Source organism: Monopterus albus, unplaced genomic scaffold, assembly GCF_001952655.1.
Source record: "Monopterus albus unplaced genomic scaffold, M_albus_1.0 scaffold136.1, whole genome shotgun sequence".
Classification (NCBI taxonomy): Eukaryota; Metazoa; Chordata; class Actinopteri; order Synbranchiformes; family Synbranchidae; genus Monopterus; species Monopterus albus.
The window spans coordinates 309457-330234 of record NW_018128016.1 but is presented as its reverse complement, the minus strand read 5'-3'; the positions used below and the strand labels follow the sequence as shown (position 1 = coordinate 330234).

The following is a 20778-nucleotide window of genomic DNA, read 5'->3' as shown; positions in this document are numbered from 1 at the left end:
AACTTAACATTGAAATGGCCATACTGTTGTTTTTTTGTTTTATTCCATTTACTACAGTTCATTTATATCTTAAATTATTGCCACCCACTCTCCAAAAAAATACTGCCATGTTGCAACGTTGGAAATTGCAATGATGGAGTTTCTGTCGTAGACTGGTGACCTGTCCAGGGTGGACCCCTCCTCTCGCCCAGTGCCAGCCCCCCATGATCCTTTTCAGGAATAAATGTTATAAAAGATGGATGATGGAGTTTTTAGCCATGGTGCTACTAATGGCAATGCTGGTTGGTCACTTTGGTCTTGACTGGAACACCTCAGTTACTAATAGATGGATTGCCACAAACCTTCCTGGTCCCCAGATGACAAATCCTAATGACTTTAGCAGCCCCCTGACCTTTCTTCTAGTGCCACCACAAGGCTGACAGCTTTTGTTCAAAGTGAAATAAGATAGATTGCTGTGAAATCTGGTATACACATTCACATCACCCTCAGGTATGAATTGCTTTAACTTTGATGACCGTCATGATGTCAACATTCCAATTTGCTGAATACTTTGTGCAAAAACTAAAGACATTAACATCATTGCACTTTCTGTGAATTGCTAGCAAATGTTAGCATGCTAACATGCTAAATTAAAAGGTGCATAGTCTGTTTAACATCAACATACTAACATGTTTGCATTTAGCACCACTAATGTGCCAAAAAACCAGCCTAAAATCAAAATCCAGGTTGAGCAGAATGCATATGCAGAAGTAAAGCTCAATCTAAATGAATTAATGTGTTGATACTGTCCTCTGCCTTTTAGGCAGGCAAATGACACAAAGCAGCATTAACCCAAACCACTTGGTAGTGTGATTACCTGGGGTCATTTTTTAAAGACCAGGAATCTGATGAAGTCCTGATGAAGATGTTCTGCTTGAAGCATGTCCATGTCCTAGTAAACACAAAAACCAACTTCTTAACCACACGCTGAGGTAATGGAAAAGAGAAAAGTAAGACACTTTAGAATGACTCTGGGCAATTACACCAGATACTGCTGCTTATCCACAAAGCTTGGAGCTCTCATTCACACTCAAGAGAGCAAGTCACAGCTAGTGAGTTATTAGTGACAAAACAAGGGCTTACAGTGACGTTAATTCCACTATCACTGCTATAAATCACACAAAGAGGATGCAGCAAACACTCACAACTATTCAGTCACGCAAAGCATGTGTTTATATGTCATCTAACTATCTGTTGCAAATCCACTGCCCCTGGGATTATAATAAAGAGCGGTGATGTGGTGCGCATCCAGGAGTGTGAATATATCTGAGGATTTTAAGCTCAGGGAGGAAAAGGAGGACTGTCAGTGTTTTTGTTACTGATGTAGTGGTTCAAACGTCATGTCAGGAGACAGGTAATGTTACCAGGGGAGAAGCAGAATGGTTGGTGTGACAAGATGTCTAACACAGTGCTATGCAGTTTTTAAAGCTGAGCAAGAATCCCTATGCCTAGTGTGTATGAGCTGTATGTTTCAGGATAAAGTAGCACATCTGAATTTATGTAAGAGAAGAACACTATGACTTGGATCTGATCATAACTGCATAGTGGCCGGGGGGGAACAAAACAAAAAACCCTACACCACAGTAAGACAATGTGACTTGCACCTGAATGTCACTCTGGAAAACTGTGCACCATCTACTGGTGTAATGAAGTGTAGCAACTGCAACCCCTGGTGCTCAGGCCAATCCACCTTAGAAGCAAAAAAGAAGCCTCAAAGACATAAATGGCCTTATTTTGTCATACAAAAACTAATTCCTCCACTCCTAGCAGACTTAAAGGGCCAGTTCACCCAAATGCAATACAATAAGACATATCAGTTGAATGTATGCCTTCCAATTTGATGTGCATCCCATCTTCAGGATAAGCGGTATAGATAACAGATGTCACATTAACTCAGACGCTGAAACTTTAAATGTATTTTTGAAGACTGCAAGCGCCGATACCATTTATTCACCTCAGAGCAGTGGCAGACATGTCAAAACACGAGCAAAAGTTTAATAATCTGCATAACTAGATTAAAAAAAAATTTGCATAATCTGAACAAATTGGCCCTTTAAAGATGACCAGTTGTATAACATAAGAGTAGTCTCCTTTTAAACAGGAAAATAATGAGGCGTGAGAACGTTATAATGTACAAGTTTATTTTTAATGAATTCTTCAGTGGTTGTAGTCACAGCACAGCTTGCATGTATTAAGCCACACACCTATTTTACAAGATGGCGGGAAAAAAAAAAATTAACAAAAAAGTCTAAACCAGAAAAGATGGTCATCTGTCCATCTGCAGTGACTTTTTAACTTCTTTCACTAAAATATTCTTAAAAGGCCAATGAAATGCATAAAATGTTTCTAATTGATGGTGGCGATTTGCTTTAATCCGACAACAAGACTCCTCACATGGCATTGACAGTGCATGTAGACGTTGGAAAAAGGACTGGGTTAGCGATACCTACTATTTATCTTTTTAAGTGACAACACCTTGGCTATAATACTACAGCTTTAAAAATTGGAAACAAAATGAACAGCACTCTTCCAAGATACCGAATACAACGCAAGTGAAATGTAGTGAAGCGATTTTTTTTTTTTTTTTTAACTCACAATTATGTGAACACTTACTTTAACCTGGGGGGAGAGCACTGAATGCTGCCAGACATCCCGTGTAAGAGAAAGGCTCTACTGCACTGTATCCAATGTTTGTAGACTATAAAAGAAATATAATTAAAACACACCTTTTCATCCTCTGGAGTTTGTATACTTTTAATAGTAACAGATGGGAACCATAAACGCATGCCATGTGCTGGTCTCAAACAAATACATACAGGTATATACAGCATCACTCAGTACCTGCTAAAACAAAGTGAGAAATAGAGTATAAACCGACTACACTACAAACTAAAAAAAAAAAAAAATGGGGGAGGAGCTATGGAAGCGGTGGAAGAGTGAAAAATCCTACTTGTGATGGACTCACCATTAAAGCATAAAAATGCATATTGCACATACAGTGAAAGCTTAAATTCCACCAGGTCCGCCTCGTTTCGCCAAAGCGAGAACTCATATTTTTCCCTCTTGGAGGAAGACACACAGAGGTACAAAAACAGGGAGGGGGTGGGCAAGTGTGTGTGCGCATTGGTGAACTGGGTGACGACAAAAAAAAGAAAAAAGAAAGGGAGGAGGGCCACAAGGAGCTGACAGGAGGCAAGAGTGGCACTTCAAGGGGTTAAGGAGGGAGGAAACTGCACAGCACACAACACCTACACAGAAAGAGGAAACAAAATTACATCAAAAAAGAGACTGTGGCACAAATAAAATCAGGTGTTGGATAATATCTGTTGTTCAGTGACAGCTGATAGAGAAAAGAGACCGATGCAAGTGTTTTTCTTTTTCTCTTTATGTACAACTAAGGCTTATTAGTTAAATAGTTTTCAGGCTTCCCTGCCCACAATGCTTTAACATGCTGCTCACACAACCCTTCTCCTTTTGCTCTGTAAACTCAATAATTCTATCAGGACAGCAGCCACAGGATCAAGTGGATTAGAGTCAAGGAGGTGGGTGGATGGATGGATGCTGCAGTAGTGGGGGAGCAAAAAGGACAAAGAGTTGGGAGGAGAAAAAGAAAAAGGAGTCTTGTCTCTGATGTCTGTTGCAATTAATATCTAAATGTGCAATTCCATTAGTCACTGACATGGGGGACTAGAGGATGCAGAAGACAGGACATTGGGGTGGGGGTTCAGTTCTACTTTGAAAGCTTGCTAATGACTCGAATGAGCGCTCCGTTCTCATCCTTTAGTCTCTGGTTGTCTGCTTTCAAGTCTGGGAGCATCTGAAAGGGAATAAAAGGAAACAGGGAAGGGAGAAGAGGGAGAGAGAAAAAAGTTAGACAAGTCTCAACAGATACACATGCTGAAAAACCAGTCAGGCCACTTCTACAAACTGTTAATTGTAGCCTGTGTAAGCAATCTGGGGAGTCACACAGCATCCCTCATGTTCTGTTCTCTGCCTTTTTGTAACATCTCATACTTGTTCCAAGTAACGAGAGAAAAGTAAAAGCGGGCACACCACAGGCCAAGGTTCCTGAGAAAGCCATGCAGAACCTGAACTGCTGCTCAGTGAGATCCAGACAAATACACAGCACAGATGAAGTCACTTTTGTAATTTCATCTACACAACATTGATTATTGTTTAGAACTGTTAGACTTTGGTTCTTCTTACCATTGCTAACTCTAAGAGACGAGGCAGTCCAAGTAACTTCAAAACAGTGCTGATTTATTCAATGATCACAGGTAAAATTAACATTACACGCTCAGATATCTTCCACCTCCAAACTGCTCACAGGCAGATGTAAGATGAAAGACCCTGAACCCACCAGGCCTATACATTATATCCCTTCGGTTGGGCTAGCCCCATACTACACAGAAACGTCAACCGAGACGTCTCTGTTACCAGCTTTGCAGCTGGTCATAGCAGTAGTCAAAACATGAAGCAAATCAATGTGTGTGTGTGTGTCTGTTGGTTAAGTGGTGTGTAACTAAAAACATTCTCATGACCTCTAGTAACATGTTGTGATATTAAACATAAGAACAGATTATGGCTAAGGCTACAGTTATACACGTCATAATAATAATAATATTAACCACCCTGTCTGCTGACAGTCATCAACTCTTCTCTCTAGTTATCCTTGACCAGATGTACCCTGTAGAAACTCATAAGCATGACTAAGCATTTAACAGTCTAACTAGACATCCTATCTCCACTAAACATTTCTAATACATAAAGTATCTATCCAATTTCTATCTGACTAAAAATACCTAACAGAACCCAGCAGAGCCTGGCAGGAGGCAACTCGAGAAAACTTAGGCTCTGGAATAATGACTTGTGTCAGGTCGAAAGAGTCTGTGCTCCTGATTTACTGGAAAAATCACAGCAACAACTGAACTGACAGGTTGCTGGGAAGTGAACTAGGAGCACCCAGTGCTAGCAGAACACTAGCAGCTCTGATTTGGTGCAGGACTACAAATACTGCATCTGTTCCTTCATATTAAAAATGTTCAGAGATTTCCTTTATTACATGTACACTTTCCTTCAAAAATCTTTAATCACTTGTGACACTGGATGGCAAAACTAGCCTGACTTTATTAGGGTAACAGTACTGCAAAATACAGAGTGAACACTACTGGCCAAGTCAGCTTGGTTTAATGCAGTCTTGCACTGATTTGGAACCGAGATATGAGGATATACTTAAACATTTACCAGCTAATCTTTAACTTTGACCACCTATGGTATTAAAATGTCAACGTAATGTTCTGTATACAAACCTCATCAGTTTAAGAGCACAATTAGTATTTCTTTCTCCACAACACCTGACTACTATCCAAAGCAATACTGCATCAAGTCTGATTGACCTTCTTACTTTTTAATGTTATGTGATTTGGCATAAATCTGTACAAGTCTGACATTTTCCAGATGCTAAATAACACCAAATAAAAATGACTTCTTTCGGCTGTTCCCGTTAGGGGGCGCCACAGCGAATCATCTGTTTCCACCTAACTCTATCCTCAGCATCCTCTACTCTCACCCCAGTTAACTTCATGTCCTCTTTTAGCACATCCATATATCTCCTCTTTGGCCTTCCTCTTGACCTCTTGCCTGGCAGCTCCATCTCCAACATCCTTCTACCAATATAACCACTATCCCTCCTCTGCACATGTATAAATAAAAGTTACTTCAATCTGCAATATATGACAGTCAAAAATGTATTATTCTAGTAAATATTTACAGATATCACTCCTTAAAATAAAGTGTACAAATGTACAGTGCCTGTGCAGCTGAGGACATTAGGAATAACTTGTGTTCTACGGTTTTCAGAGGTTCTTTACTGACACACAACAGAGAATCTCCAGCAAGAGATTTCAGTGTCCCTACACAAAACAGTCAACTGCTATTTGATGATGTATCACATACATTTTATTCAATATTGATCAGGCACAATGCTAAACCAGTGTCCAAATGAGTTTGCTGGTGCATGCAGCTGTCTCCCTTGGTTGATGTTATCGATTAAAATTAGAACTGAGGCAAAACAGGTAAGGGGAAAGAAAAATATTCAGTCTCTGAAATTTTGGGCCCAAAAAAATTGTCAAAAAAAAAAAAGCCACTTCATGCAAAAAAGCCAGAACAAGCCAAACCGAACAAGTGAGCTTCCTGTGATGGAAGCATCACAACTAGAAACAGCAAACAGGACACTTTCTTTTACAGTAGTTGATGTGTTAAAGGTGTGTAAATAATTCCTATTTGGAGTAAATTTAGATGCCTGCCAGCCAAACAACACTTACCTCAGTTGTTCTCTACCCATGTAAATTAGGCTGAAATCTTCAGGATGTTTGTAACACTGAAGTGTGGAAAACACCTGATAATCATGTACTGTAAAGAGAGAGTGTCCTGATGTAAGAGCCAAGAGACACCCTCCCCAATCTCAAAAACCAAAAGCTCTGGGGAGGCAGAGGGGCGGAAAGAGGAGTTTACGGCTTGGCACCTGCCTGTCTATGGGCGCGGGGCAGAGCGTGAATGGAGCATGACAAGAATGGGGTGGGGAAGGGGCAGGTGAGAAGAAGAAGAAGAGCAGGACGAAAAGGAGATGGTGGTGGACAGAAGGGTGTGACTTAGAGGTCGACGGTGGGCAGCTGGCTGCAGGCGGACTGCGAGAGCTTTGCCACCACCCGGGCCAGGGCCCGGTTCTCAGCCTGCAGCCGCTCCTTAACCTGCCGTAGGGCCTGAACCTGCTTTACCTGGGGGAGGTTCTGCGGGAGGGAGGAACAACAAACAGAGGAGAACAAAGAGAGAGGGAGGACGGAAAGAGCGAGTTAAAGTGAAAGAATGGCAGAAAAGGAAAAATGTGTTTCAAGAAACCAATGAGAAGAGAAAAGATTAATGAAAAACCAGACATTGTAAATTAAGAGAGAAGGGGGGGCCGAGAGGAGGAACAAGGGAAAACAGAAAAGGAAGACTGTTAGAAACAGCGACAGATTTTGGACACCGAAGGAATGATAAAGAGTTTACTACTTCAGCATGATGCTTGTAGACAGAATGGAAAAGTGACATTGATAAGATTAAGCCAGATGCCTACAACCTAAAAATAAACACACTTCATTACCACTGTGATGGAAAAACTCTTGCTTACTAGAGTTTAATGGATTTCTTCCTTCCACCCTGATCCGTTAGTTTTCCAGAGAAGAAACATTTAATTGGCCGTGTCAACAGACGAGCTTAACTGTTACACCAGTTAACCTGAGATGAGCCCTGAGCAGAATATTAGATGAGCATTTAGCAGCTAGACAAAAAGGCTAAAATGGAGACTGATTTCTTTTTTTCTGGAAATGACCTTTCAAAGGGCAGAGGTCATTTTCCAGACATTTATGTACAAGACAACCATCACAGGCTGTTTGTGGTCCAGATGTTGCTAGTTGACCCACTTTCAACTCCTGTTATACTGTCAGCCTTAGACATGATTAGTTAGCCCAAATGCTTTTTTGCTATGGGCGGATTACATTTCTAACGAGATGCACACACAGGCCACTATCTTTCAAGTAGTCAAAAATGACATGTCTTCATGTCATGAGTGTGATGAAATCATTCTGGGACTCTGGAGTGTTTAGGGGATATTTTGCTCGTCACAATTAGTCTGAATAGAGTGGCTGCTCAAAACTCGAGCATGAAAAATATTTTATTTAATAACGGATATTATATTTGCCTTTGTTTTCATAGAAACAGAACTGATGCAAATACTGCATCAGTATTTCAAGAAAGATGCCTGATTTTTGTAGTTTAGTTCATCATTCTTTGCCAAGATCCGGTTGTACCTCCAAGATTTTAGAATAATCTGTTGACTTGTTGTGACTGAGTGCTTGTCTTTCTTGTTCTATTGCTACAAGTACAATGTTATCACAGCTGATAAAAAAAGAAAATAGACATTTTTTAATCATGGCAATTGAGAGGACTCCTATTAAACACAAACGGAGTGAGCCATATGAAGTGAAAGTATCACCTACACACTGAACTCCACTATACATGAACATTAAATAGAAGGCAGCGTCTTCATGTATGGCTGTGTGTGGTAGTACCTTAAGTTCCTCCTCCATCTCAGAAATCTTTCTTTCTAGAGCTCTTCTTTCCTGTTGGGGGAGGACAGCAATTAATTAATTCTGGACTCGCATGACACTTCATAGAAAACACTTCAGTGCCAGAGGTGAGGGTGTAGTGACAGCACACACACACGAACATACGCACGTCTCGTGAGGTGTCTGCAAGCAACAGCCAGTTTAGACCAACATATTCAGTGGTGTTTACAGAGTTGACATGTGAAGGCAGGAATGAGTCAACAAATGGGGACTCTGATGTTTACCGGGTGTGTTTGTTGGTAAATTAATGAAATGATTCATGGACAGGGAGAGGTCAGAATGTCTTTTGGTACTGAGGACAAATGACACACGGATGATGATCCCAAATGTTACTCAGATTACAGCACAGACTTTAAGAAGCAGTGAATTAAGTAAATATACCCAGTGGTTAGAAAGTCATGGGTACACAGTTTGAGACACCACCATGATTTCAGAATGAGTGAAAAAGCATACAAACACACATGCACTTTTTTTTTTCTTTACATGTAATGATTTATAATCACTCTACTTCCAGCACTAATCAAGATAAACACACTTTCACAGGCTCCAAAATAAAACAGCAATCTGTAAAAGTGGTGGTCACACGCTGCCTCTGAAGTTCAAAAACTAAGTGAAAGAAAAGGTGGCAGTGATCCTTTGACCCCAGCTACAAGGGAATGTGCGAGACGACAGCCAGCAGCAGAGAGGATACAAAAACTCAGGGTAAGATCATACCACTACCCAGATGATATTGGGCCCTGCTTGTTACCTTCAGACATAAAGCCATCGGCAGTGTTACTGTGATGTTCAAGCAGGTAGAATTTACCAAAACTGACATTAAGGTTTTCAGTTCTACATTTCATGTGAGATAAATGTAAACTTTAGCGAGACAAGAGTAGTAAGATTCATTCAGAGTGTACATAAAAGGAAGACTTTTATAACAGATTAAACTAGTTTTGTCATTACCCTTTTCTCCATCTCAAGCTGTGAGCGGTCAGCGTAGCGTTCCTGCCTCTGCATGGAGAAAACAACAGAGCACATCAGAAACTTTAATGATCTCCTTAAAGCTTTTGCTAATCAGCTGAAGCAGTGCGAGTTCAGCAAACCTGTGTGGCCTTTTCTAGTTGTAGCTTCAAGTCTGCCAGCTCCAGGTCTGTGTCACGTAACTGGGCCTTCAACTTCTCGTTCTCAGCTAAGATCTGCTCATAGAGCTGAAGAAAAGATCAACAGTCAATAAGTATATCCTTGAATTAACCTAAACCATTCATTATTATCCTGCAGACAAGTGTATGAATTAGTGCTATAGAAAAGAGTTTGAACTACATATACCTTCTTATAGTCAGTGGTGTCATCTCTATCCAGTCGGCTCGAGTACGGCCTTCGATTCTCGCCATAGCTACGGCTAAAAAGAGTGTCATTGCGATCTAAGGATGAAGTGCTCTCATTCCTGCAACAGTAATGATAAGAATTTGCCTATAACCAAATGATTTACCAACACAGGGATACACACAGATGAAGGATAAGAATCATCATAAAATATGAAGGTGGTAAAACCTACCTGGACAATCTGTCACTCTGTAAGAGAACAAAAAAAAAAGCACAGTAAATGTTGATGTCCACAAACAGAAGCATAAAAGCGGCTGGTCTCAAATTCCTGGTTCCAGTCAGTGTACACAGGAGGACAGCTCATACATTTGTACACAGGGATAAAATCAGTTATGTTGATTTTAGTCTGCAGCCTCCTCTGTAGGTCTCAGCACCTGACCTCTACTCCCATGCACTCAGCTGCCAACAAACTGCTTGAGATGTAAATACATACACACTAATCCCCAAACAGCTGCCATGCCTGACAGTACCTCCAGGCCTGCTGGGCTTTTGCACAGCCACAGCAGCAGCCAGACATCAGATAGGGAAGTCAGGTTGAAGGGTTGGGCTTCCAGCTATTCTAAAAATGCAGTCAGCTTCCTGAGGCAGATGGAGGGCGGTGATACAACAATGCTACAATCTGAATCCCGACGTCCTGAAAACCCTCCAGGAAAATGCTCAACACAAAGTTCAGCTGATCAGATAAACAGCCAGCATGTGTGACTGAAGATGCAGGCAGATGATGGCTCTGACTTTGTCAATATGGCTGATAAATACAACTGTTTTGTGTTTTGACTTTTGTTTTTAAATATCTCAACAATCAGGACATATTCCAGCATTTGGTTTAGGTTTCAAAACTCAAATCTGGAGGAGTTTGAATAATTTTACCTGGGAAGGTTAAATATTTTGCAATCCTACCACTTAAAAAGTCTAGTAAAAATACATGTGTATATATATTTTACATTATGGTACTTTCAAGTGAGAGCGTGCCAGGCTGGAAAGGAAGAGACTCAAAAGTTCTTCCTTTTGCATGTCCATGCAGAGATAACTGCTTGTTTCCTATTCAGTGTTCTGTGGCTACTCCACCCTCCACTGTCCTGATGCATATGATGGCTGCCAGCTGCGCACGTCGTCCCCGTCTCCCTGCTGATTGTACTCATGTAGATGACCGCTACCTGCTCTCCGTATTACGCTGCAATAGACACTCCCATTCAAACAGGAAGTTCACCCAGCTGGCATTTTCACAACACTGCCCTAATTGGTTCTGACATTTCTCATCATTCTCATTTCAGTAACTTGAACATGTGCATGACAATGGGCTTCCTTCTGACAAACTGGTTATTTCATTTCTTACGCATTAATGCTGCTCATCACTGAATGAAATTCTCATTTAGAATTACCTCACATACACAATCTAATCTCCAAATTTCAAATCAGAAAAAGCACTCCATCTCATTCATGTGTGTGCTCTGACCCAGACTTCCCTTGCCATTGTGTATCTACATGTTTTGAAGACCTAGTGATGCACAGCAGAGATTACTTTCGGTTTGCATAGTCAGCCCAGCAACCAGATGTCCAGGAGAAGGAAACGGGAGGAACAATAAAATTTCAAAGACCAGAGAAGCTGAGAGGAAAGATAAGTAGAAGGACAGGAAATCATAGCAGAGCAGTGAACATCAAAGACTTGTGAACCAGCTTGGCTTCGACTTGATGAGGAGACAGAACAGGGAATAAATACAGAAGGGCAGAAATCACACAGACGTCAAGGCTCGAGGGCTCCTACTTAAGTCAGTTTTTTTCTACTTTCTGCCCTGTCTGTCAGTGTGTGTTGCGTTACCTGTGGTTCTCCCTTGGTGCTGCCTTCCTCGGAGTCTGACTGCTGGTCAGGCTCATGCTCATCACCCTGGAATAAAAACAGCACATTGACAGGAAGGTTAAGCATGGCGTCTGACTCCGGCTAACCAAATGATCAAAGAGGAACACTTGGGGTTGTGCCAGTGTTCTGAACTAATGAACCCCATGAAGAGTGCAATGAATACTTAAATAACGTATTTTTAAAAAGACTAGGGGCGGGAACGTTTACAGATTTTCATAAATGAGTACTCTCAGATTTTTGGCAGCGTGTACACTTTTGTTTGGATCAATAAGTCACAAAGAAAACATTGTTAAAACACCTATGATGCCTTTTACAACCGCAGTAAGGTAGACAAGCTATAGCCAAATTTACAGAGGGACATCCTCCACGCTGGAGATGGTCCCTGGACAGTTTGTGTTTGAATATGTGAACATTTTTCTAACTTTGCTGTAGAGTGGAGGTGCACAGTCATCACGAATCACTGAAATCCACATAAAATAATGAGTTTACATATGGGCACAGAAAACATCAAATGAAGCCTTATGAGCCATGATAAATGATGCATAGGCTGCACGTGTACTGATCAGCAGGTAAAGTCAGTTCATGCACTGCTGCCATGAGGTGGCTTTGAGCCATTGCAGGGCTGTGTGATACTGTAGCTGTTTGATGCTTCTTTGGGTAACGAGGTGAAAGTATCTTAATTTATGGATGAAGTTACAAAATGTTTCGAACCACCGTCCCCCCACCCCCACCCTACAAACTTATTTAAACTTTCTGGATTTCATGTACTGGTAGAGGTTTGATGTTACAAGATGGAAACTGTCAAAGCAATGATAGGTGAAACCTTCTTGCTCAGGTATTGGGCCACTGTGTCTGGCATTCACTGCATGATCAACATTTACTATGTAGTTTCAAGTGTATGACCCGATCTAATATGAAATCACACACCCCGGAAGTGGATCATATCATTTCTACTGTAACGTGAGCCTGTGCAGTTTGGTGTGAGTAACGGCAGCCACACTGACTTCACCTGTTGTCAGTAAGGTCTGGAACATAATCAGGACATGTGCAGGGTATCTGCTCATCAACTGCATTCACGTGTTATTTTGCAGGGATTTAAGTGTCTGATCAGTGACTCTCCAGGACCAGCTGGAGCTCACCTCCTGGGTGCAATGCTGGTCACTGTGTGGAAAGTTGGAATGGGAGGTGTTGTGAGAGAGAGAGAGAGAGAGAGAGAGAGAGAGAGAGAGAGAGAGAGAGAGAGAGAGAGAGAGAGAGAGAGAGAGAGAGAGAGAGAGAGAGAGGCTGCTGAACTTAGTGAGCGCACTGCTCAAAGAGAGTGTGTGCGCTGCAGTCACTTTATAACGAGAAAATACAGCAGCCCATTACAAGGAGAAAGTAGAGTATATTGTAAAAAAAATAAAAATCCTGTTTTAATGGGAACAAATCTCGTAAAAACTAGCATTAAGGCCACGTTCACACTGCAGGCTGAAGTGGCCCAAATCCGATCTTTTTGCCCAAACGTGACCCATATCCGATTTCCTTATGACAGTGTGAACAGCACAAATCCAATTTTGTCAAATCCGGCCCAGGCCACTTTCATATGTGGTCCTAAATCGGATACATATCCGATGTTTTGCAATGCAACTTCAGTCTGAACGGCCAGGTCGCATTTCATGCGATTTTTATGTCATTGAAATGCGACAGATGTCACAATTCTGCGCTGGAGGAGGCGAGGCCATAAGCAATATTTGTGCTCCCCTCCTTCTTGATGTTCTTCTCATTATTATTTCTTTATTTCAATTGCACATTAACTGGTACATCGCTACGCACATGCCATCACGAGCCACATCCATTTTTATTTTTCCAAACACCGTCACGTCCTCTTCTGCGCATGCGGGTCACCTCAGGGCCGTAGACCGTTCACACATGAGACAGATGGCAGTCGCATTTAAATGACAGTGTGAACAACAGCACAAAAAAATCCGATCTGAGCATTAAGACCTGCAGTGTGAACGTAGTCTTAGGCGAGTCAAACATCGTCTAAACGATTATGGTATGGTCAGGGTGTACACGTGTACTTGATCCCACCCCTAAAAAAGACACCTATCATTGTCTGAGAGTCTCTTACATCTTGGGCCCAGAAGGAAACCCCAGTGGAGCGCCTTTTCTCGCGGGGCCGCCTGCGATCCCGTATGGAGCGGGGCTTGTCCTCCCCCTCTTTCTCCTCCTCCCTTTTGTCTGTTTCTGAATTTCAGAAAAATGACAACAGGTAAACTACAATACCAACACAGGAAAATTAAGCCATTTTGCCAAAGTTATACTAAGCCCAGACCAAGAACAAGCCTTATGAAACACCATTTTCCCCCATTTGTATCATTATTGCTTTTGACCTCTGCCCTGTATTTCAGCAAAAAACCTTTTTACTCTTTATCTTTTAACATCAATAGTGCAAATGTTCATGAAGTAATCCTCACAGGGATTTAAACAGCAAGACTGAAAAGTCCAGGTTAAACAAGGCAATGGTTTGACTGCACAAAGGCACAATCAGGCCACAACTTAATTTGGTCCGAGTTCAGAGAAAAAAAGGCCCTGGCCGTGGGAGAACAAAGCAGTCAGTGTTTTCTCGAGCTGAACAGACTAAAGCTGCTGTCTATTTTCCCAGGGATGGTTCATGGATTTATTCTTTGACAAGAGCTACTTCATTTAAAAGGCAACCCAATCCCTTTCAGTCTAAATCCTCTTCATCGCCATGTGGCAGTTTGCCCATGTGAATGTGCACCTGCGGCGACAGATACCAGCATAAGGTGGAATTTAGGAGCTATGCATCTATGTACTGGGCCTAAATCTGGTAATTTCAGTGTAATGATAATTGAGATAGCTGCTTTCTGTGACAATGTTTTGATTATATTCAACTTAAAGTTATAGCCAAAGTACAAATAATGTGACTGAACAAAAGTAGCAAATTTAGTGTGAAACCTATTAGGTCAAAGTGTTCATTTGTTATATACACAGCTAGGAAACATGCTATTAGCTAAAATGCAGCATGTTATTGCTCATGTGACACAAAGCTTGAATTAGTCCCAAATAAAAATCATAACTAATTCAGTACAACAGCAAAATCATGACCATGCTAATGTTATCAAAACAAACACATTTGCTTTAGATGTTAACACATCCAGAAGGAAGAAAGGCACATCTGAATTAAATGTGCGTCTTTTGGCTGCTTTTAACCCTCTCCATGTCAAAAAGCCAAACTGATGTTAACCCTGGTTTTTGCTCTTTGACCCAATCTCTCTGTGCTAAAGAACACCACTTCATCAGTCTCTTCCTTCAGCTAGTCTCGGGCTGTCTGAAACAACTACTCACCTTTTGGAAACCGTTTCTTAAAACCTTGGGGCTAAATTATAGAAGAACACAGGCTAGAGAAGCTGGAATAATAACAGAAAGGCTGTAGGCTGCAGAGTGTCATGGACGGAGAGTTAAGAATAGCTGAGACACACACCACGTCCTGTCCCCTTTTCACTAGATTTATCATACTGTGCGCTAAATCTTAGTTCAGGCACCTTTAAATTTGACTTGAGGTCAAGGCACCTTTCTAGATATGAAAGGCACAAGTTACCGACCTTTCTCTGTATCTCTGGAGGAACGGCTATAGGAGGAGGTGATCCCTGTCAGACTGTTAGGCCTGTTGAGGGAGCTGGAACTGGAGGACAATGTGGTGCTAGAGTAGGATGGGGTGGAGGCAGTGCTGAGTGTGGAAATGACAGAAGTGGAGGAGGAAGATGAAGGCCGGTAACGCTGTTAGGGAGAAAGAAGATAGGTAAGGATAAGCATAACCAAATATTCAAGGTGTACATTACTGTAAAGTCACAGTGACCTCTTTTAGGTAAGCTGTTACTTAATGTACCTCTTCAAAGCTGCGATATTTCGATCGGTAATCGTCCTCCTTGGTCTCTGTCTCCTTCTTCTCCTCCTGCGGCTTCTCTTTGTCCTGCTTCTCTTTCTCCTCCTTCTCCTCCTCACGGGTCTTTGTGGTATGACTCCTGCCGATTGTTTTCTCAGCCTCTTGCAAGTCGGTCAGTGTCACACCCTGGAAGAGTATTATTGAACCTTGCTTTCTTGATTGGATGATTTTTTTTTTTTTAAATCTATAAACATTCTTACTATTCTCTGCGTAAGAACTGTCATGTTGCTCTCATAGATGTTCAACTAGGCTGAGATCTGGTGCCTGTGAAGGCCACAGCATATGATTCACATCATTTTCATACTCAAACCATTCAGTGACCCCTCATCCCCTGTGGATGAGGGCACTGTCATGGTGGAAAAGAAATTCATTTAATGAAGTTTTCCTTTCATTTCTGTATATAGAAGTTAAGGGTTAACTAACCTGGGTAGACCTCCTCGACTGTCGAGCCTGTCTAGAGCGAGCTTTCCTCTGGGACTCTGACTCCTCGTCACGCACTGGTGTCAGGTATGACCTGACAAACACAAAGACACACATAAGGTTCATCATTTGGCAATAAAAGGAAAAAATACAAAGCTCTGGGATTAGAAAACTTTCAATAAATGCTTTTCAGTGAACATCTTTCATAAATGTCTGGTAAATGCCCTCGATGTGATCAGAAGGCTGACTGCTTTACAAACTAGCTTGGAAAGTGAGAAAATACTGTGGTAAAACAGAACTCAGATGTCAGTGTTTAACCTCCTGCCATAACAGTATCATCCTGTACAGGTAACACTAACTGGGAAATAAAACTGCTCTCTGCTAGCATGTTTTCTCCGTAGGGAGCATGCCCCTGTTGGAGGCACAGGAGTATGAACTCAGTGGAGCTTTGGTCTTGAGGAAAATGTGCAGCTTCTGCCCTTCTTCCTTATAAGGAGAAGTCACTGAAGCAGTCCAGACTTTGAAACAGCCCTGCTCCACTCACACCATGACAGGTGGCTTATTTCAGCACTGCAACAGGAAGACTCACACTCAGCCCTACGCAAACACACACAACACACACTCCCTCTGTCGCAGACGGACACAAACTCTTCCCTCTCCACATGTGTGTACAGAGCCAAACTCTCTCACACACACCCTGTTCTCAAACAGAAGAAATGCATCCGGATTGAGTGAACTACTCAATCGTTTCAACAGTCAGCATATTTTCATATAATTAAAAGCAAAACTAAGTTATAATGTAATATAAGAAAAATATAATACATGGGCATATTTATTCACATCTAATGACATAAATGTCTGAGCTGCTTAGTAAAAAATACGTAATTTTTTTGTTACCTGCGCCTTTCAGAGCCAGTGACTGTGCCAGTGGTGTTGGTGGTGGTTGATATGGCGGAGGTGGTAGTGGTAGATGTGGTCGTAGTAGAGCCAGTGTTTATCGTGGGGATGACCGCAACGGACTCCTTTTCCTTCTCCTTTTCCCTCTCTGCACTCTCTTCTGACCAGTACCTGTTCATACACATTTCACAAAAACCTTGTTTAGACCAACTGCATCTATTCTAGTTGCATCTGTAGAGCTGTCTTTTGTGATTGTACAGGGTTTTCATAAGAAGCCACATGGCTGCTGCTGCCATGAAGTTTATTTCTCTGCTTTTTCTGGAATGCAGGATGATTGTGTCAGTCTGATTTTGTGTTACAATATTAACATGTTGGTTCACTAGCAGTCTGTTTTACACAGCAGATTACTTCAGCATTGGTTGCATATGCATCATTATTAATTTCGTAACATTAGTAATGCAGCAAGCTAAGCTTAAAATACCTTCTTGTTCACATCAATTGAGTGATGTTGACAAAGACTTTGCAGAAAAGTAATGTGATAATCCTGTTTTTGCATGCATGCCACCTTTCTAAAGCCTGTTGCTAGGCTTACTCAAACTCCACCAAGTGCCAAGCCTTGCTCATATACCTGCTGGTGAGACTGGTGGAGCCAGTGCGGGTGGAGGAGGAGCCCAGGCTGGAAAGCAGGCTGCGATGGCCTGTGGGCGAGGTAACAGATGAGGTGGCGGTGGTGGTCATGGAGGTGGTGGTCGGGGAGCTTAAATCCTCATGTCTTCTGCCAAAAGAGTCGCTATAGGATTAAATAAAAGAAGAAAAAAAAAAAAAGATGCCAGTGAGACTGAGTGGAAGAAAGGCTGTGTGATTCCAGCCCGTTGCAACCATCTTGCCATATGCTGTATTCACATTTATCACCGTCAAAATTTGTATTCACATCTTTATTTCTGATCAAATTAATTCTTTTTAGGGAGCCTAATTTTATAATTATTATTACACATGGCATCTACAAATTGCAATTTACACTTACAAGCTGAGGCCTGTATAAAATGAGCCATTTAAGAAACATCAAGTAGTGGGCAAAGGTAAACTATGGTGGTGAGGTATTGGTTATTGAAACAAGGGGGAAATTATATTTATACTGAACTCTCCCTCCTTGGTAGTCTTGAGGACAAGGATGCCTCAATCTGTGTTTGGTGAAATGAGCACTGGGCAGGAGCTCACCATCTTTTTTTAAACCACAGTTCCAGACCCTACAGTATTACTAATTGCAGTGGTTTGAAATCCCTTTATTTCACAGTAAGTCTAAATGCTGTATTTTGGGTCACCGTCATCCAGAATTAAACATTTCTTCCAATATTAATTTTAACAATAAATGTATCCCGAGGAATACAAAACAAATGGCAGGCACTACAGCTGAGCAGAGACACACAGGACAGGTGGATGAACAAAGGCGGTGCCCCAGTGAGGCTGGTGTACCTGCGATAAATGCTGTAAGACTGGTAGTGGGAGGTGGGTGGCTGCCAAGGTTTAGTATTACAGGTGTTAGGGTCCAAGCTGGAGGTGGACGAAGACTTGGCTGGCACGTCCCGCGTGCTGCCGCTCCGCCCTAGTGCTAGCGTATGGGATGTGCTGGTGTGTTGGCAGGCAGGTGGGTGAGAGAGGCATGTTAGCGGTGGAGGCGCACACACACACAAACAGATACAGTATAAGAAACATTCATATTTAAGACTATTGAGCGGATTGGTGCATTCAGGTCATATGGGACTAGATGTTAAAATTATTGGACAGTTGGGATCAGCAAAAAAGAGTGCTGATGAGTAGTCTGGAGAAAACACAGGAGGGTTTTTGTGATTGCATCATCTTTAAATCAGCACATACTATCATTAAATTTCAGACATTTCTGATGACAAAGAAAATGTAGTTTCAAAATGTCTATGCTTAATTCGAGAATGTCTTTTTCTAGTCAGAATTAATGAACTTAGACAAATACATGAAATGACAAATTCCCAAGAACTGTAAACCAATTAGATGGTTCGGTATGCAGGATTTTTCCCAACAGGACATGAATGCAGCATAAGTCCATGTCTAGGTTTTGTGCCATGAACAACTCTGGGAATCTGATTTTTATGGTGGTCTCTGAGTAATGCAAAACAGTGGCACAGGAACCTGACAGGACAGGTACAGTCATGCAACAGACCTAATGGCAATGATGGAGAAAGGCATTGGGCTTATTTGCATAGCTTTCTTAGCAGCTGCTGCTGCGCATGGAAGCCTGTACATGCATATCTCTGATGATATAATCCAACCAAAATACACTGTAGATGAACAACTATCAATGCTGTCTGCACAGCAGCTTTAGTTCCAAAGCTATGCAAGACATCCCATAAACGGACCAACACATCAGATCAGATGGAACAGAGATCTGATGACAAGATGAGGAATGGAGGTTTGGCAGCGATTTACATCAAAGCAAAGGCTAACCTGCGCTGGTAGCTGGTGGTTCGGTTGGTGGAGGCACTTCCTTCGCTGTTTTTCAGGTCATCATCCCAGCGTCGCCGGGTGTAGGAGCCACTACGTATCAGAGCAGCAGAGTCCCTGGGGAACCATAACCTTCAAATGTACCCCAGGAGTCCACAAATTCTGACATGTATACTAGATATTTGCTTATACATACTGTAGTCTTTCAGCATTATGCCTGATCCTTTATGACATCTGTCCTTTCTAATGAACTGCTCAACTCCACCAAATCAATTGCAGCCTAAAATATCAACATAGCTAAAAGCATTTTCTGAGGGCTACACACCCCATGCAGAGCACTGAGGCCATTTTCTGCAACACACAGCAGTGCAGCAGGAGCTTTTCATGCCTATGTTTTTCCTTTTATTGCAAGGCTCCAGAGCTTCACCTGTTTTCCTTCTCGTCAATGTCTGAAGTACTGGCCAGTCTCCTCGGGATGGTGGGGGCCACATAGGCAAGCCGGGTTCCTTTGTCCTTTTCCTGTATGCAGAGGAACTAACATGACCAAGGATTCACAACAACTTTCACTTTATATAATGCTAAAAAGTATCCAAGACGGCATTTCAGTCTCATGAGCTCTTAAAAAGCACAGAACTTCATGGTAGCATCCTTTTCAAAAACAAGTTGTAGCCAACTGGTATATGAGCACTTCACAAAAGGATCATAATATAGCTAAAAGGAAACACTGTAGCTGAATTTAAACTATTAAGTACCCCCATCCTATAATATAATTGTGTATTAAGTACGCTGTGGGCTCCAAATACCTGAGCTGTTACTGCATACATTTCTCTGAGTACCCTGGTGATTCAGTGAGCTCAGACATATACCTTCTCTTTGTTGTCTAGAGATGAGGAAAGTCGAGGGCTTGAAGCCGAGCGCATCACCCCAGTTGTGTCCTTTTCCCTCTGAGCCTCCTTGGTGGCTGTGATCTCCGCTAGTGCCCCGTAGCTGCCCGTTTTCCTCAAACCCAGACGCCACGATGCTGGAGACTCATCCTTTCTCTCCTCCTCCACTTTAGTTGAGACCTTTGCAGCAGGCTGAGTGACCTGAGAGGTGGGATTAAGTACACAGAAAAGTATGAGGGAATACAAAAGTACAAAACTGTTAAATGAGATGTTTAGTCAACTTGGTGAGTAACACAAAAGCCAATCAGGTCAAAACATTATGGATTAATCTCCAGGTTTTAATGATGACACTAGCAATAGACACTTTTAAGGAAGGACATGCTAGTTAAAAGGTACAATCACATAATGATCTAGAGTAAAAATGTACTTGATTCTCAGCCAATCTTTTTAAGGTATTCTTGAGTACATGCTATTCTCAAAACATGACAAATGTAATGATCTTAAATAGTGGGTGGCAAAGTGTCTTCAACCAGTTTGCATTTTCCAGCCCAATTTATAATTTTCACACAAAGTCTGTCCACATATACATTTCCAGAAGAAGAGGCGCCACTTAACACACAGACGGCCACAGACAAAATCTGAAAGCACAATTAGGACCGTGCATGTGTTGATTTATAATGAAATGAAAAGATACAATGTAGGGTTGATGAGTCAAAGTCAGCAACATGGAGG

General features: G+C 41.8%; 1 protein-coding gene across 5 annotated transcripts in view; it reads right to left on the bottom strand.

The window, feature by feature from the left end:
• Positions 1-2174: 2174 nt before the first annotated feature.
• ppp1r12a (protein phosphatase 1, regulatory subunit 12A) overlaps positions 2175-20778 on the bottom strand; it is a 53845-nt gene continuing 35241 nt past the window's right edge. Inside the window, exons 10-27 of one of the 5 annotated variants that reach the window (XM_020613638.1) lie at positions 20029-20247; positions 19590-19681; positions 19166-19279; positions 18161-18313; positions 17316-17477; positions 16688-16858; positions 15794-15884; positions 15314-15496; positions 15030-15204; positions 13535-13650; positions 11386-11451; positions 9742-9758; positions 9513-9630; positions 9290-9394; positions 9150-9197; positions 8919-8952; positions 8148-8198; positions 3772-3856 (exon numbers count right to left, since the gene is read on the bottom strand). In XM_020613638.1, coding sequence (XP_020469294.1) covers positions 8167-8198; positions 8919-8952; positions 9150-9197; positions 9290-9394; positions 9513-9630; positions 9742-9758; positions 11386-11451; positions 13535-13650; positions 15030-15204; positions 15314-15496; positions 15794-15884; positions 16688-16858; positions 17316-17477; positions 18161-18313; positions 19166-19279; positions 19590-19681; positions 20029-20247 — 1896 coding nt within the window. In that variant the 3' untranslated portion in view covers positions 3772-3856; positions 8148-8166. Of the gene's footprint in view, positions 3857-6189; positions 6828-8147; positions 8199-8918; positions 8953-9149; positions 9198-9289; positions 9395-9512; positions 9631-9741; positions 9759-11385; positions 11452-13534; positions 13651-15029; positions 15205-15313; positions 15497-15793; positions 15885-16687; positions 16859-17315; positions 17478-18160; positions 18314-19165; positions 19280-19589; positions 19682-20028; positions 20248-20778 lie in introns of those variants that run through there. The other 4 variants (XM_020613637.1, XM_020613635.1, XM_020613640.1 and 1 more) reach the window with 4 other exon arrangements.